Raw genomic sequence first — 17,986 nt, 5'->3', positions numbered from 1 at the left:
GAAACAAATACCTAAGTACTTAGACAACATTTTATTCCTATTATACTAAACTTTAGGAATAAACATTAGACTTCAACAAGGAAACTTTTACTTTTGTTATACTTCTAATAAGAGTGAAGACCAGAAATAAATCAATTTTCCAAGTTGCTCTTCTAGTTGATGAGTTTTGGATAGGCTAAGAATTTCCCCAATCAAATCCTGGTTCCTTTTTGCTAAAGTTTCTCCTTCAATTTATCTTTTCTCTCTCACATTTTACTGTAAGAAGCAAGAAACCAAGCCAAACCTTCAACATTTTGCTCAAAAATCTCATCAGCCTAATAAACACGCAAGTTTATCATTTACAAATTCTGCTTTCCATATCACTGTAGGTAACATTTCAGCTAAGCTTCCTGCCACTATGTAACAAGAACCCCATCCCCTCCCCAATTTCCAATAACATGTTCCTCTTTTGAGTCCTCACCAACAGTGCTTTTAAATATCCGTATTTCTGCCAACAGTTTATGAAGATTTAGGTATTCTCTTAGACTATACAGGGTTTCTCTACAATGTTCCTCATTTCCTCCTGAGCCCTCACTTGCAGACTTTATCATCTATATTTCTATAATACTAAGAGTCTGATCAAGGCAATCCAGGCTTTTGAAAAATCATGCGCCTTAATATTCTTCCAGCCTCTACCATTCCAAATCCACTTCCACATTTTCAGGTATCGGTTACAACAGCATGCCATACTTCCTGGTACCACATTCTATATTAGTTTTCCGAGGCTGCGATAACAAATTACCACAAACTGGGTGGTTTAAAACAACAGAAATTTATTCCGTCACACTTCTGAAGGCCAGAAGTTTGAAATCAGTTTCATTAAGATCAAGTTGTTAGCTGGCTGCATTCCTTCTGGAGGCTTCAGGGGAAAAATCTGTTTCCTTTTTTCCAGCTTCTAGAAGCTGCCAGCATTCCTTGGCTTGTACCCCTTGCCTCCATCTTCAGTGCAATCATCCAGCCTCTGCTTTCATTGTCCCATTTCCATCTTGTCTTTAACCTTCTTGACTCCTTTTTATAAGGACCCTTGTGATTTTATTGAGCCCACCAGGATAATCTTCCCATCTATAAGCTTCTTTTAGCACATTAAGTAACATACTCACAGGTTCCAGGGATTAGGTCGTGGACATCCTTTAAGGGCCATGATTCACCACTATCAACCATCTTGACACAATTAGCATAGAAGTGACATTTATAGAATATTATACCGAATATTCTTTTCAAGTATACATGAAACATTCAACAAGGGAAAGCATATCTTGGGCTATAAAATAAGTGTCAGTAACTCTCAATGTTGCAATTTTACACAGTATGTTCTCTGACCAAAATGAAATTAGATATCTATAAAAATAAGATACCTAGAAATGTGTGGAAATTAAACATATCCTTCTAAATAACCCATGGGTCAAAGAACAATACCATAAGGGAAACTGGAAATTATTTTCAACTGATGGAAAACAAAAATACAATATAATACAGATTATATTATACTCTCTACACTGAAAAGTACATAATATAAGCATTAAGAAGATGCTTAGAAGGTGCTTAGAAAGAGCAGTGCTTAGAAGAAAATTTATAGCTTTAAATGTTTTCTAGTAGAAAAGGTTAAAAATTAATGCTCTTTGTCTCTTAAGAAGCTGGAAAAAGAAGAACAAATTATATCCAAAGTAAGACTGATCAAGAAAAAAAGGAGCCACTTCAGTTTTAATCAGAAACTGGCTGAGGTTGAGTCCAGATCCTAAGCATTTTAAAGCCTAGTTATTCAGAAGCCAAATACACCAGAAATACATCTACACGTGGAACAACTCCTACAGAACACCTACTGAACACTGGCAGACCTCAGACCTCCCAAAAGGCAAGAAACCCCCCCCCCCAACTACCTGGGTAAGGCAAAAGAAAAAAGAATAAACAGAGAAAAAAGGATAGGGACTGGACCTGCACCAGTGGGAGGGAGCTGTGAAGGAGGAAAGGTTTCCACACACTAGGAAGCCCCTTCGCGGGCGGAGACTACGGGTGGCGCAGGGGGAAAGCTTCGGAGCCGCGGAGGAGAGCACAGCAACAGGGGTGCGGGGGGCAAAGCGGAGAGATTCCCACACAGAGGATCGGGGCCGACCAGCACTCACCAGCCCGAGAGGCTTGTCTCTCACCCGCCGGGGCGGGCGGGGCTAGGAGTTGAGGCTCAGGATTTGGTTGGAGCGCCGGGAGAGGGCTGGGGTTGGCAGCGTCAACACAGCCTGCAGGGGGTTAGTGCACCACGGCTAGCTGGGAGGGAGTCCGGGGAAAAGTCTGGACCTGCCGAAGAGGCAAGAGACTTTTTCTTCCCTCTTTGTTTCCTGGTACACGAGGAGAGGGGATCAAGAGCGCTGTTTAAAGGAGCTCCAGAGACTGGCACGAACAGCGGCTAAAAGCACGGACCCCAGAGACGGGCATGAGACGCTAAGGCCGCTGCTACCGCCACCAAGAAGCCTGTGTGCAAGCACAGGTTACTATCCACACCCCCCTTCCGGGGAGCCTGTGCAGCCCGCCACTGCCAGGGTCCCGTGATCCAGGGACAACTTCCTCGGGAGAACGCACGGCGCACCCCAGGTTGGTGCAACGTCACGGCGGCCTCTGCCGCCAGAGGCCGGCCCCACATCCACACCCCTCCCTCCCCGCAGCCTGAGTGAGCCAGAGCCCCCGAATCAGCTGCTCCTTTAACCCCGTCCTGCCTCAGCAAAGAACAGACGCCCTCCAGCGAACTACACGCAGAGGCGGGGTCAAATCCAAAGCTGAGCCCCGGGAAATGTGCAAACAAAGAAGAGAAAGGGAAATCTCTCCCAGAAGCCTCAGAAGCAGCGGATTAAAGCTCCACAATCAATTTGATGTACCCTGCATCTGTGGAATACATGAATAGACAACAAATCATCCAAAATTGAGGAGGTGGACTTTGAGAGCAAGATTTATGATTTTTTCCCCTTTTCCTCTTTTTGTGAGTGTGTATGTGTATGCTTCTGTGTGAGATTTTGTCTGTATAGCTTTGCTTCCACCATTTGTCCTAGGGTTCTATCCATCCGTCTTTTTTTTTTTAAATTTTTTTCTCTTAATAATTATTTTTTATTTTAATAACTTCATTATATTTTATCTTACTTTATGTTGCTTTATCTTCTTTCCTTTTTTCCTTCCTTCCCTCCTTCCTTCCTTCCTCCCTCCCTCCCTACTTTCTTTCTTTCTACTTCTACTAATTCTTTCTTTCTACTTTTTCTCCCTTTTATTCTGAGTCGTGTGGATGAAAGCTTCTTGGTGCTGCAGCCAGGAGTCAGTGCTGTGCCTCTGAGGTGGGAGAGCCAACTTCAGGACACTGGTCCACAAGAGACCTCCCAGCTCCACATACTATCAAACGGCAAAAATCTCCCAGAGATCTCCATCTCAACACCAGCACCCAGCTTCACTCAATGACCAGCAAGCTACAGTGCTGTACATCCTATGCCAAACAACTAGCAAGACAGGAACACAACCCCACCCATTAGCAGAGAGGCTGCCTAAAATCATAAGTCCACAGACACCCCAAAACACACCACCAGACATGGACCTGCCCAACAGAAAGACAAGATCCAGCCTCATCCACCAGAACACAGGCACTAGTCCCCTCCACCAGGAAGCCGACATAACCCACTGAACCAACCTTAGCCACTGGGGACAGACACCAAAAACAACGGGAACTACGAACCTGCAGCCTGCAAAACGGAGACGCCAAACACAGTAAGATAAGCAAATGAGAAGACAGAAAAACATACAGAAGATGAAGGAGCAAGATAAAAACCCACCAGACCTAACAAATGAAGAGGAAATAGGCAGTCTACCAGAAAAAGAATTCAGAATAATGATAGGAAAGATGATCCCCAATCTTGGAAATAGAATGGACAAAATGCAAGAAACATTTAACAGGGACCTAGAAGAACTAAAGATGAAACAAACAACAATGAAAAACACAATAAATGAAATGAAAAATACTCTAGATGGGATCAATAGCAGAATAACTGAGGCAGAAGAACGGATAAGTGACCTCGAAGATAAAAACAGTGGAAATAACTACTGCAGAGCAGAATAAAGAAAAAAGAATGAAAAGAACTGAGGACAGTCTCAGAGACCTCTGGGACAACATGAAACACACCAACATTCGAATTATAGGGGTTCCAGAAGAAGAAGAGAAAAAGAAAGGGACTGAGAAAATATTTGAAGAGATTATAGTTGAAAACTTCCCTAATATGGGAAAGGAAATAGTTAATCAAGTCCAGGAAGCACAGAGAGTCCCATACAGGATAGATCCAAGGAGAAATACGCCAAGACACATATTTATCAAACTGTCAAAAATTAAATACAAAGAAAACATATTAAAAGCAGCCAGGGAAAAACAACAAATAACACACAAGGGAATCCCCATAAGGTTAACAGCTGATCTTTCAGCAGAAACTCTGCAAGCCAGAAGGGACTGGCAGGACATATTTAAAGTGATGAAGGAGAGAAACCTGCAACCAAGATTACTCTACCCAGCAAGGATCTCATTCAGATTTGATGGAGAAATTAAAACCTTTACAGACAAGGAAAAGCTGAGAGAGTTCAGCACCACCAAACCAGCTTTACAACAACTTCTAAAGGAACTTCTCTGGGCAAGAAACATGAGAGAAGGAAAAGACCTACAATAACGAACCCAAAACAATTAAGAAAATGGGAATAGGAACATACATATCGATAATTACCTTAAATGTAAATGGACTAAATGCTCCCACCAAAAGACACAGATTGGCTGAATGGATACAAAAACAAGACCCATATATTTGCTGTCTACAAGAGACCCACTTCAGACCTAGAGACACATACAGACTGAAAGTAAGGGGATGGAAAAAGATATTTCATGCAAATGGAAACGAAAAGAAAGCTGGAGTAGCAATTCTCATATCAGACAAAATAGACTTTAAAATAAAGACTATTAGAAGAGACAAAGAAGGACACTACATAATGATCAAGGGATCGATCCAAGAACAAGATATAACAATTGTAAATATTTATGCACCCCACATAGGAGCACCTCAATACATAAGGCAAATACTAACAGCCATAAAAGGGGAAATCGACAGTAACACATTCATAGTAGGGGATTTTAACACCCCACTTTCACCAATGGACAGATCATCCAAAATGAAAATAAATAAGGAAACACAAGCTTTAAATGATACATTAAACAAGATGGACTTACTTGATAATTATAGGACATTCCATCCAAAAACAATAGAATACACATTTTTCTCAAGTGCTCATGGAACAATCTCCAGGATAGATCATATCTTGGGTCACAAGTCAAGTCTTGGTAAATTTAAGAAAATTGAAAGTGTTTCAAGTATCTTTTCCCACCACAATGCTATGAGACTAGATATCAATTACAGGAAAAGATCTGTAAAAAATACAAACACATGGAGGCTAAACAATACACTACTTAATAACGAAGTGATCACTGAAGAAATCAAAGAGGAAATAAAAAATTACCTAGAAACAAATGACAATGGAGACACGACGACCCAAAATCTATGGGATGCAGCAAAACCAGTTCTAAGAGGGAAGATTATAGCAATACAATCCTACCTTAAGAAACAGGAAACATCTCGAATAAACAACCTAACCTTGCACCTAAAGCAATTAGAGAAAGAAGAACAAAAAAACCCCAAAGTTAGCAGAATGAAAGAAATCATTAAAATCAGATCAGAAATAAATGAAAAACAAATGAAGGAAACGATAGCAAAGATCAATAAAACTAAAAGCTGGTTCTTTGAGAAGATAAACAAAATTGATAAACCATTAGCCAGACTCATCAAGAAAAAGATGGAGAAGACTCAAATCAATAGAATTAGAAATGAAAAAGGAGAAGTAACAACTGACACTGCAGAAATAAAAAAAGACCATGAAAGATTACTACAAGCAACTTTATGCCAATAAAAGGGACAACCTGGAAGAAATGGACAAATACCTAGTAATGCACAACCTGCCAAGACTGAATCAGGAAGAAATAGAAAATATGAACAGACCAATCACAAGCACTGAAATTGAAACTGTGATTAAAAATCTTCCAACAAACAAAGCCCAGGACCAGATGGCTTCACAGGCGAATTCTATCAAACATTTAGAGAAGAGCTAACACCTATCCTTCTCAAACTCTTCCAAAATATAGCAGAGGGAGGAACACTCCCAAACTCATTCTACGAGGCCACCATCACCTTGATACCAAAACCAGACAAGGATGTCACAAAGAAAGAAAACTACAGGCCAATACCACTGATGAACATAGATGCAAAAATCCTCAACAAAATACTAGCAAACAGAATCCAACAGCACATTAAAAGGATAATACACCATGATCAAGTGGGGTTTACTCCAGGAATGCAAGGATTCTTCAATATACGCAAATCAATCAATGTGATAAACCATATTAACAAAATGAAGGAGTAAAACTATATGATCATCTCAATAGATGCAGAGAAAGCGTTCAACAAAATTCAACACCGATTTATGATAAAAACCCTGCAGCAAGTAGGCATAGAGGGAACTTTCCTCAACTTAATAAAGGCCATATATGACAAACCCACAGCCAACATCGTCCTCAATGGTGAAAAACTGAAAGCATTTCCACTAAGATCAGGAACAAGACAAGGTTGCCCACTCTCACCAATCTTATTCAACATAGTTTTGGAAGTTTTAGCCACAGCAATCAGAGAAGAAAAGGAAATAAAAGGAATCCAAATCGGAAAAGAAGAAGTGAAGCTGTAACTGTTTGCAGATGACATGATACTATACATAGAAAATCCTAAAGATGCTACCAGAAAACTACTAGAGCTAATCAATGAATCTGGTAAAGTAGCAGGATACAAAATTAATACACAGAAATCTCTGACATTCCTATACACTAATGATGAAAAATCTGAAAGTGAAATCAAGAAAACACTCCCATTTACCACTGCAACAAAAAGAATAAAATATCTAGGAATAAACCTACCTAAGGAGACAAAAGACCTGTATGCAGAAAATTATAAGACACTGATGAAAGAAATTAAAGATGATACAAATAGATGGAGAGATATACCATGTTCTTGGATTGGAAGAATCAACATTGTGAAAATGACTCTACTACCCAAAGCAATCTACAGATTCAATGTAATCCCTATCAAACTATCACTGGCATTTTTCATAGAACTAGAACAAAAAATTTCACAATTTGTATGGAAACACAAAAGACCCCGAATAGCCAAAGCAATCTTGAGAACGAAAAACGGTGCTGGCAGAATCAGGCTCCCTGACTTCAGACTATACTACAAAGCTACAGTAATCAAGACAGTATGGTACTGGCACAAAAACAGAAAGATAGATCAATGGAACAGGATAGAAAGCCCAGAGATAAACTCACGCACATATGGTCACCTTATCTTTGATAAAGGAGGCAGGAATGTACAGCGGAGAAAGGACAGCCTCTTCCTTAAGTGGTGGTGGGAAAACTGGACAGGTACATGTAAAAGTATGAGATTAGATCACTCCCTAACACCATACACAAAAATAAGCTCAAAATGGATTAAAGACCTAAATGTAAGGCCAGAAAGTATCAAACTCTTAGAGGAAAGCATAGGCAGAACACTCTATGACATAAATCACAGCAAGATCCTTTCTGACCCACCTCCCAGAGAAATGGAAATAAAAACAAAAATAAACAAATGGGACCTGATGAAACTTCAAAGCTTTTGCACAGCAAAGGAAACCATAAACAAGACCAAAAGACAACCCTCAGAATGGGAGAAAATATTTGCAAATGAAGCAATTGACAAAGGATTAATCTCCAAAATTTATAAGCAGCTCATGCAGCTCAATAACAAAAAAACAAACAACCCAATCCAAAAATGGGTAGAAGACCTAAATAGACATTTCTCCAAAGAAGATATACAGACTGCCAACAAACAGATGAAAGCATGCTCAACTTCATTAATCATTAGAGAAATGTAAATCAAAACTACAATGAGATATCATCTCACACCAGTCAGAATGGCCATCATCAAGAAATCTAGAAACAATAAATGCTGGAGAGGGTGTGGAGAAAAGGGAACACTCTTGCACTGCTGGTGGGAATGTAAATTGGTACAGCCACTGTGGAGAACAGTATGGAGGTTCCTTAAAAAACTACAAATAGAACTACCATATGACCCAGCAATCCCACTACTGGGCATATACCCTGAGAAAACCATAGTTCAAAAAGAGTCATGTACCAAAATGTTCATTGCAGCTCTATTTACAATAGCCCGGAGATGGAAATAACCTAAGTGTCCATCATCGGATGAATGGATAAAGAAGATATGGCACATATATACAATGGAATATTACTCAGCCATAAAAAGAAACGAAATTGAGCTATTTGTAATGAGGTGGATAGACCTAGAGTCTGTCATACAGAGTGAAGTAAGTCAGAAAGAGAAAGACAAATACTGTATGCTAACACATATATATGGAATTTACGAAAAAAAAAATGTCATGAAGAACCTAGGGGTAAGACAGGAATAAAGACACAGACCTACTAGAGAATGAACTTGAGGATATGGGGAGGGGGAATGGTGAGCTGTGACAGGGCGAGAAAGAGGCATGGACATATATACACTATCAAACGTAAGGTAGATAGCTAGTGGGAAGCAGCCGCATAGCACAGGGAGATCAGCTTGGTGCTTTGTGACCGCCTGGAGGGGTGGGATAGGGAGGGTGGGAGGGAGGAAGACGCAAAAGGGAATTGATATGGGAACATATGTATATGTATAACTGATTCACTTTGTTATAAAGCAGAAACTAACACACCATTGTAAAGCAATTATACTCCAATAAAGATGTAAAAAAGAAAGAAAGAAAAAAAGGAAATACAGATTATACTAGTATCAGAAATGAAATAGAGTATATCACTACAGATCTACAAAGGTTAAAAGTACAAGGGAATTTTATCAATAACTTTATGCCAACAAAATCATCAACTTAGATGAAATGGACAAATTCCTTGCTAAGATAACTTACAAAACTAATACACAAAATGAAATAGGAAAATCTGAATTACTTTATACCTATGAAAGAATTACATTTTCAGGAAAAAGTCTTCCTACAAAGAAAGGTCCTTGCCCAGATTTCAGAGGTGGATTCTATCACACATTTAAGGAAGTGATAAAAATCTTGCACAAACTTTCAGAAAACAGGGAAGGAAATGCTTCCCAATTGATTTATTGAGGCTAGCGCAAATATGATACTACAGGGAATAAAGACATAAGAAAAAATTCAGTGAATGTATACTTATGATTATTTTAAATTTTTTTTTTTTTTTTTTGCGTTACGCGGGCCTCTCACTGTTGTGGCCTGTCCCGCAGAGCACAGGCTCCGGACGCGCAGGTCCAGCGGCCATGGCCCACGGGCCCAGCCTCTCCGCGGCATGTGGGAGCCCCAGACCGGAGCACGAACCCGCATCCCCTGCATCAGCAGGCGGACTCTCAACCACCACGCCACCAGGGAAGCCCTATTTTAAATTTTATATAAAAAATATAAACAGATACTAAACTCTACTTAATGATACCCATGCTGAAATATTTTGGAAGTGTACACTGCAAAGTGTATTTTGATACAAAATACGTTAGTACTTATGAATGTACCAAATATGAACATGGCTTAGGGGATGAGTAGGCTGGCAGATACATGACAAAAATAAATTTATTAAAAGAGTAAAGGTAGAAGTTAGACGTTGATTATACAAGCGTTCACTGTAAAATTCTCTCAGCTTTTCTATGTTTGAAATTTTTCATCATGATAAAACGGCGGGGAGGGAGGCAGTACAGGCAATCACAAATCACCTCTCTACTCACTTTATGAAATAAATACAGGTGGCATTTACTTTTGGCTATCTGAGGGTATCTTCTCCAGAGATAGAGTCAGAGGAACATTCTAAGTATAAATTTATTGTCTTTTAAACCTATGTCTTCGTTGGAAGTATATTCTGCTCTTACAATCCAACTACTTATAATGTGGGGCAAGTAAGTTATTAAAACTCCTATACATTTATACCAACCTTACAAGCTGTATTGCTGGATACCACGTTTGGTTCCACACAATTCCTTCGAGATAACATTACTGTTCTAATACGTCTTTGAAGTTTTTTTATTTTTGTCTAGAAGAGAAAAACAAATAAATACAAAACCAGAGTACCAAATAATATATCATATAGAGGTGGAGAGAAAAATATTTGCCAATGTAATTTTGTGAGACTTAGGCATCCACCAAATAAATGAGAAATTCTTATGTAAGCCAAACATTTAAATCAGGTTTGATCTACTATAAGATGTTCAACAATAGAAGATTAAAAAAATCAAACTTCTAATTGGTCCACAATAAAATTAATGTTGGTAGAAACACCAATTAGCAAGTAACCCTAGAAGAGTAAAACAAAACAAAAAACCTAAAGAAAGTTTGAAACAGGTTATACAAGCTCTAATATAGAATATATTTTGAACTGACACAGAATGGCTGATGGTTCTACAAGTATTTCTCAAGGGCCAATACAGCTGAGATATAATAACTTATATTACCAATGCTACAGCACATCAGGGTTGTGGCCAGGGATCAGATTTGGGTCCACCTTTACTGTTTTCCTTTCCTAATATGTAAAATATCATTAAATTCTACTTTTTAAAAGGACTCAAATGAAATAAAATGAAATTAGAAACTTACAAAGAGTTCATCAGCTATTGCTTCATGTTTACTCCTGCACTGTGTCTTCCCAATGCGTTCAGTCAATTCTTTCAGTTTGTTATCAAATAGTTTGTAATTTATACTACAGATCTCCTGTCGAATCAAATGTCCGACCTAGAATGTTAAAATAAAAACCAAAACACTCCACGTTTCAAATTTAAAAGCAATTTTATTTTCTACTTCTTAAAAACAGCTTTGCTCTTTTCTGGATTTACTGTAACTAATAACAGGTACTTTATTTATGTATTTATATTACTATGTCAATATGGTTTATAAAAGTTAAATAGCAAATTCAGCAGAACACATCTAATATTTAAATATATGGGTAAGTCAGAAATTAAATTTATTCTCCTAGTGTTAATTTTAGTTTCCTACAGTTTTGGTTGAATTCCATAATACAAATTAAAGGAATAGTAAAAGTCTCTATATATCCCATTTATACTTTTTAATGACCACAGCTGAAACCTAGTATTCTATGAAAAGGGACTCCACTTATCTGAAAACCAGAGCCCAGTGAAAATGGCTGGTTGATCTGTAGTAGACAGAAAGGAAATTATGAAAATTTGAGCCTTGACCCCACCATTAACAAGCTATATGACCTTCGGGAAGTCACAACATCTCTGAGCTTCATTTGCCTGGTCCACAAATGGGTAGATGTCATACAATGTTGAACAAGTGATGCTCATAGGATTTTCATAAGAACAAAAAGATAATATGCATAAGAGCTCCATAAAATGGAAAACACTGAATTGAAATGAAAGAAATAAATATACAAGATAATCTCCTTTAGTTTTTTTTTGCAGGGGGAGGGGATGACTTATTGTTAAAGTGAAAAAAGCAATTATGTGACTAATGCTATCTGGCATAATGCATGCTATTCTATCAGACTATAGTAGTTAGCACATGAAACATTAATGAATTTCATTATCTGGCTAGTTTTCAGAAAATAGGTTGGCCTATTTTCAGGTAGCATAATTAATCTCAGTGCCTACTGATATTAATGGCTTTGCTGAGCCATACATTCAGAAATATCCACTGCAGGTGTTTGCTCAATGTATATGCCCCTTTTAGCAACTTTCACAACATAGTAGGTAGTCTCTCTTAATAACAAATTCTGTCATGATATATTTAAGGTATTTATTAGTAATATTTATATCTTCCCATATCATCTTGTTTCTTGGTGCTCAAAACTGTAGCACATAGTTTCTATGTTAAACTCCTTTATACTGATGTCACCCAGATGATTAGTCATATTCAGTAATTTTATTTGATTATTCCCAAGGTTTTTCCTTTTCATTCCCTATTGTTCTTGATCTTCAACATTATCATCTACTCGATTTCTTCTGTAATGCTTCATTAACATTTCTACAGTGGTTTCTCAACATTATTAGACATGATTGTCATTTGTACTCTCACAACTTTTAAATATCTGATTAATAACAGCTCAAAACATATGTATTATGTAAATAAGTGCTCAGAAAATCATACTATTTTTACTGACAGCCATTACCTGTCCCCATGTGTGGTTTTTATGGATTATTGCATGCTTGCCAGTTCACTGGCTGAAGTCAATACGTGAAGTTCATACCCTGATGAATCTTGGAATACAAATTTAACTGTTTTGAATAAGGAAATACTGTTTTGCTAAGAAGCAAAAGCCATACAGTGTTCGTCAAACTTCCCTGGTAAGGAAGAATCATATGGAATACTTGTTAAATTCACAAATTCCTAGGACCTACCCTGATTCACCAATTTCCTGAAAAGAGGCCTGGCACCACTAATGATTCTTATCGGGTAAGTCTGAGAAAAGAGAAGCTTAAAACAATTAGTAGTGAGCTGAAGACACCACAATTTAAACAAGTACTCCTGGTGATTCAGATGGAGGCAGACTCTTAAAACTTGGTTACTTTGGATTAACTGCCCTCCAAGGCATGCGTCCTCTAGTGTAGAGTACACACTTGTTCTCATTTAGTGGTTATGGTCTTCATACAGAAGGAAGACACAATAACCTCCACCAAATACCTCATAAATATCTTCTGCAGATGGTAATGTGTCAAAAATTATAGAATCAGATGAAGTCCTAGCTACAATTTGCAGATGGTAGGCAAAGTGGCCTAAAGATTGGAGAAAAACTGGAAATTATGTGTGTATGTGTGTGTGTGTGTGCATATATATATATATATATATATATATATATATATATATATATATATATATACATACATACATATATATCCCCCCTATCTGCCTCAACTTTCTGCAATGGTGGGTAGGGTTAACAACTTGGACTTCGGAAGAAAAACCCCTCTACTTCAGTAATTTAATTGGAATCAACCAGGCCAAGATCCTTCTGAAACCTCAAAAGATAAGAGTTAACTGCTCTGGGACTCTCTCAGTAGGGAAGAACAATATCAGAATGGGAGGCCCTATTCCGCTGGGATTCAGACAAGAAAAACAAACAGATGTGGTTTAGAGAGTTAACTGTTCAGACAGGAATTAAAATATCAAGTGAGGGAGAGCTAGTTACTGAGAGACAGATAAAAGATAGGAATTAGCTAAATCCCACGCTGTCACCCGACAATGTAAGAAACTTCTGGTGGTAGTGGTGGGGGAGGATAACAAATAAACTGCATTCCTTCAACCTCACTGGCAAGGACCATATTCTTTGTTAACTTGGACCAAGTATTTTGTGAGATAGATAATAGTAGTGAATGAAAACCCTGATTTTTCTGTGCCAGTGAAATTAAAATGTTCAAAGATTAAATTTTGTATTTATATGTCCGTATCAGAACTTATTTCTGAAATCAGCTACTAATCACTGGGAGTAACACAGCTGCAATGCCCGACTTCTTAAGCTAGATCCATGTTTAACATAATTCCACTACCCCATCCCTGCAAACAATAGAATATTTACATATTTTTTATTAATGTCTCCTTTGGTCTTGCAGAATAAAATAAGAAGTAGAAAGGGGAAGTATTGACTCACCTTTTAAGCTGATTCTGCATGAGTCTTTCAATGGTTTCCATTTATTATGTGAATATATGTTGATATAACATGTAACTATGTAATTGTAATGGCCTGTTTTAGAAACAGTGTTTTTGTTTCTGAAACAGCAGGATAGTTTGGATTGGGACATTTTTTGGTCCACTATAGCTGACGACAATCTATCACATAATGACTTTTAGTTGTGGCATTTCAGTGGTAATAAAATAGCAAAACATGATCATCAAAACAAGTCCTGATACAGGACCTACTAAAATTGAAGCTCATTACACTTAAAGTCAGAGTTGATCAGACATTAATGGAAACTGTCGTACAATGAGATGAAATGGGGCAAAAAGAAAAGGAAAAGTACACTTAAGGATGCTATAAAAGCAAAACGTCAGATAATGCACCATATCTGTGTAAATTAGGGTAAGTAAACCTTTCCCTAATTTCTTGGAAATTAGGGCAAGTAAACCTGAATGTAGCAGGACTTTGTAATGAACTTCCGGGTTGCCTGGGTCTATGAAGTAGTGGTCAATTGTGATAATAAACAGCTATAGCTGCAGATCAAGAACGCCCTGACCAGTACAAAAGAGACAGAATTGTTCACAAAGCTCAAGGTCAGGTAGTGTCTGACTTGAAGAGATTTGAGCATAATATTGACTAAAAAGCCCATTCTCTTTCTACCACAGCACTCTACCTTCATGTGATTCTGTAGGTTACTCTGCATAGGATCATTTTGAAGGATCTAGAGATGTTTTGGTGATGTAAACAATTATTTTTCCCTAATATCTCCACCTGCTAATAATTCAGTTTTCATATACCTGCCCTGCATCATTAAAGTTATCTGTACTCATTGTTTAGATCAATTAACTTTTACCTTTTTTTACTAATCAAAAGTAAAAGTTTCTGCAGCAAATATTTAAGCCCAATATTTTACCTGTTCCAGCAATGCTGTTTGCTTTCCCAGAGCTAGAGAAATATTTTCATTAACTTGCTCTGAAGTTTTCACACGCTTAACATTTTCTTTGTGTTCTGAAAACGTCCTCTTCTTTTGATTATGGCCTTGGGGAGACGGAAAGATGAGACAGAAAAATACTCCTTCTAACGAAGGAAACAGGGGAATTCTCTAATTTAGGGACCCCTAAGCAAATTAAAAAACTAAAATGTGACCACAGCAACATTTTTTAGAAAATGTATAAAAAATTCTGACAAACTAATCCTTAAAAAAAAAGAGTATTTTAGTCCTGGTCTCAGATATACTTTCCTTCCAGAGTATTTAATATACACTTAATACTAACAAAAACAATAAATTACAGCATTTGATCTTCTGTTTACAGTTATTTACTTGGTGGTCTTACATTATTTTTAGAGTTACTTAGGCAGTCCTACATATTTTTAATAGGTGATCCTACTATTATTTTTAAGCAATTTAAAATTCACCTTGTTAAATGATCACTCTGTAGCATACACAAGAAAACAAATACAATTTATCCTAGTAAATCAAGTTTTTCTTATATTTCATTAACCTACAAAAACACCCTTTTAATGAAATTTACTTGTGCTATTTTAATAACTTTATAACCCTAGAACTTCATTGGTTAATTATTTGATGTGTTTCTCACTCTACACACAAACCTGTATGTATTCTTATTATCTATCCGCTTACACTTGGCATGTGATATACAGGCCAATTCTATGGAAAGAAATGGGTTCAACTATTTAAAAAACCCACTCTGCCTTTCAACTAGCCTCCTTATTAATTTAATAAAACTTCAAAAAAAAGAAAAAGGTGTAAATGAAATAAACCAAGCAATTTCTATAAACCACCTTTTGATTTTGTTGTACTTTCAAAGGAAAGTGATTGATTCCTTCTTTGCCAGAATTTACTTCCCTTTGGACATAGAGGATATCATTCCCCCTCCCCGCCAAGAATGGTTCAGAAATAAGATACTCTGAAATAATTATCATTTACTGTTTTCCTGTTTATGTGTACTCTACTGTTTCTGAGATTATGAAACTGCCCAAAGCAAAGTAACTATTTTAACTTCTCCAAGAGAAACGTAAGTATGCACTTACTGTTATTACTATCAGTGTCAAATGAGGACAGCCACTTTGCATCTGTACTTTCACAACTTAAAATGCTGGAATGACAGGTTCTACAGGATTCTTCACTTTTCAAAATGTCAGCAGCACAGTTACTAGAAATGACTGAATTTACCAAGTTAGGTATTTTATCAACAGGCACAAAAGGGATATCTGAATTTAAAGTTAAAGTGTTATTTTGTCTTTTATCACGAAACTCAGAATTGGAGTTTGTTTCTAAATAGGAAACTATCTTGTCAGTTCTCTTATCATCCAAGGTATTGGTTATTGTAGACTTTGACATCTGAACTACACCACTCAATACACTGGATGGACAGCAAATGGATTTCAGATTACAATCCTCTTCATGTTCAAAAATGGATCGTGTTACACTTGCCTGACATTCAAAATGGCTTTCAGAAGTGTTTTGTGAATCTTTTGCGTCTTGTGTGAAGAGTTTCCTGGGAGATTCTACTGTTTTACTTGGCTTTTCATAAGGGTACACAACTTGTTCTTCAGTGTATTCTAATCTTGTTTTCGAATCAACAATTTCTAGTGGTTTTATTAAGTTCTGAGAAAATACTTTACTTTTTGGTGCACATACTGAATTTTTTATAGAGTCCAAAGAGGAAGCATCATTTTCAGAATGTCTACATTTGCTACTTATGACATCAGTACTTGAATTCTGATTACTACTTGACACATTATTCCCAATTGTTGCTGTTTTTAGTGCTTCAACATTCTTTGACTTATTCAGGATCTCTGCTTGCTTCCGGCAACTTGCAGGCATTGTTTTTCTTGCTTTTAAAATCTTCCGTTTACTTCTATCTGGACTTGCCATCTTTCATATCCTAGAATTTAAGATACCATATTTAAATGAATATCTCTAGCAGACAAAAGTTAACATTTACTTACAATATTAAAATAATGCCGAGACTAATCTTTCCAGATTTAGATAATTATTTTTATTGAAAAATATACCCATTTTCATCTGTCATTGATAATTTTAATTTTGTTCTATAACTCTATATAAAGTCAAAATTTATACTGTCAGTAAGCCTCTGTTTGATACTAAGTCTGATAATTTATCTGGCCACTTTTTGTTATATCACCTCACTACTATAACCATTAAGTTCTGATTTAAATAATCCAAGTAGGCCATACTTTAGATAATCTAAAGATTAAGTTGCATTTCTTCATAAAAACAAAAAACAATGTTTTGTGTGGAATGTTCCATTTTCTACATACCGTGGCACCTTTTTAAAGCTTTCCTAATGTTCAAATTTCCAAATTAATGGTACTACACGAGTAATTCTCAACAATCATCAGTATGAAATGAGCACTAAAATACACAACGTGATGCTAGTTCAAATAAGAAAGCCAAGTTAGGTTTCAATACATCCTTAATTCTGAATTATTTCTGTTAATTTAAGAAAAATCTACTACATAGAAGGGAAAAATATTTTAGTATTTATTTCTCAGTACCCACATCAAGCCTGATCTGAACCATAGGTAAGTAAATGGTTTAAAAGAAAGGAAAACTGCCAAATTACAAGGCACTTAAAGGCATAATACAAGCAAAAAAAAAAAAAAATTATATACTACATGATAGACCAGTTACCTAACAAACTATAGAGCACTTATTAAACTCGAAGACAGAATCTAAGACATTTTAAGGTGCAAATAACCCAGTCAAAGCTACCTGAATAATTTGATTTATCCTTATCTATTTTCTTACTCGAAGTTTTCATTTACTGTATTTTTTTCATTCACTATATCATTTGACCAGGAACAGTTCCAGGATTTGTTAGACTTGAAGGCTAAATAAATATTTATTTTATGTATACATAAAAATCAGGAAATCCAGAAAAACAGCACATTTTCATTAAGGGCCTGATACAAAATAGAACTCTATTTTCTCTATATGACTACATATTTGACAGCCTTTTCATGAATACAATATTTGTAATATTCTCCAAAGACAAACCAAATCTTTTCTCTAGCAAGGTTGATCAATTTTTAATTTTTTTATTTTGGGTTTTTTTTTTCCAAACATTTTACTGAAGCACCTACAGAAAAGTGCACATATCATGTGTTCAG

The 17,986-nt window shown here is 36.7% G+C and overlaps 1 protein-coding gene across 5 annotated transcripts in view; it reads right to left on the bottom strand.

Annotated features, from left to right (window-relative positions):
* ATF7IP2 (activating transcription factor 7 interacting protein 2) overlaps positions 1-17,986 on the bottom strand; it is a 75,708-nt gene that overhangs the window by 46,361 nt on the left and 11,361 nt on the right. For all 5 annotated transcript variants that reach the window (XR_009522131.1, XM_060031730.1, XM_060031731.1 and 2 more), the window contains exons 2-5: positions 15,881-16,737; positions 14,742-14,866; positions 10,795-10,929; positions 10,136-10,234 (exon numbers count right to left, since the gene is read on the bottom strand). Coding sequence is in view for 4 of the 5 variants with exons in the window: in XM_060031730.1 (XP_059887713.1) it covers positions 10,136-10,234; positions 10,795-10,929; positions 14,742-14,866; positions 15,881-16,727 (1,206 nt within the window). In the remaining variant the exon portion in view is untranslated. The remainder of the gene's footprint in view (positions 1-10,135; positions 10,235-10,794; positions 10,930-14,741; positions 14,867-15,880; positions 16,738-17,986) is intronic.

The sequence above is a fragment of the Delphinus delphis genome, chromosome 15 (assembly GCF_949987515.2).
Source record: "Delphinus delphis chromosome 15, mDelDel1.2, whole genome shotgun sequence".
Lineage (NCBI taxonomy): Eukaryota > Metazoa > Chordata > Mammalia > Artiodactyla > Delphinidae > Delphinus > Delphinus delphis.
This window is presented reverse-complemented; position numbering and strand designations above follow the sequence as displayed.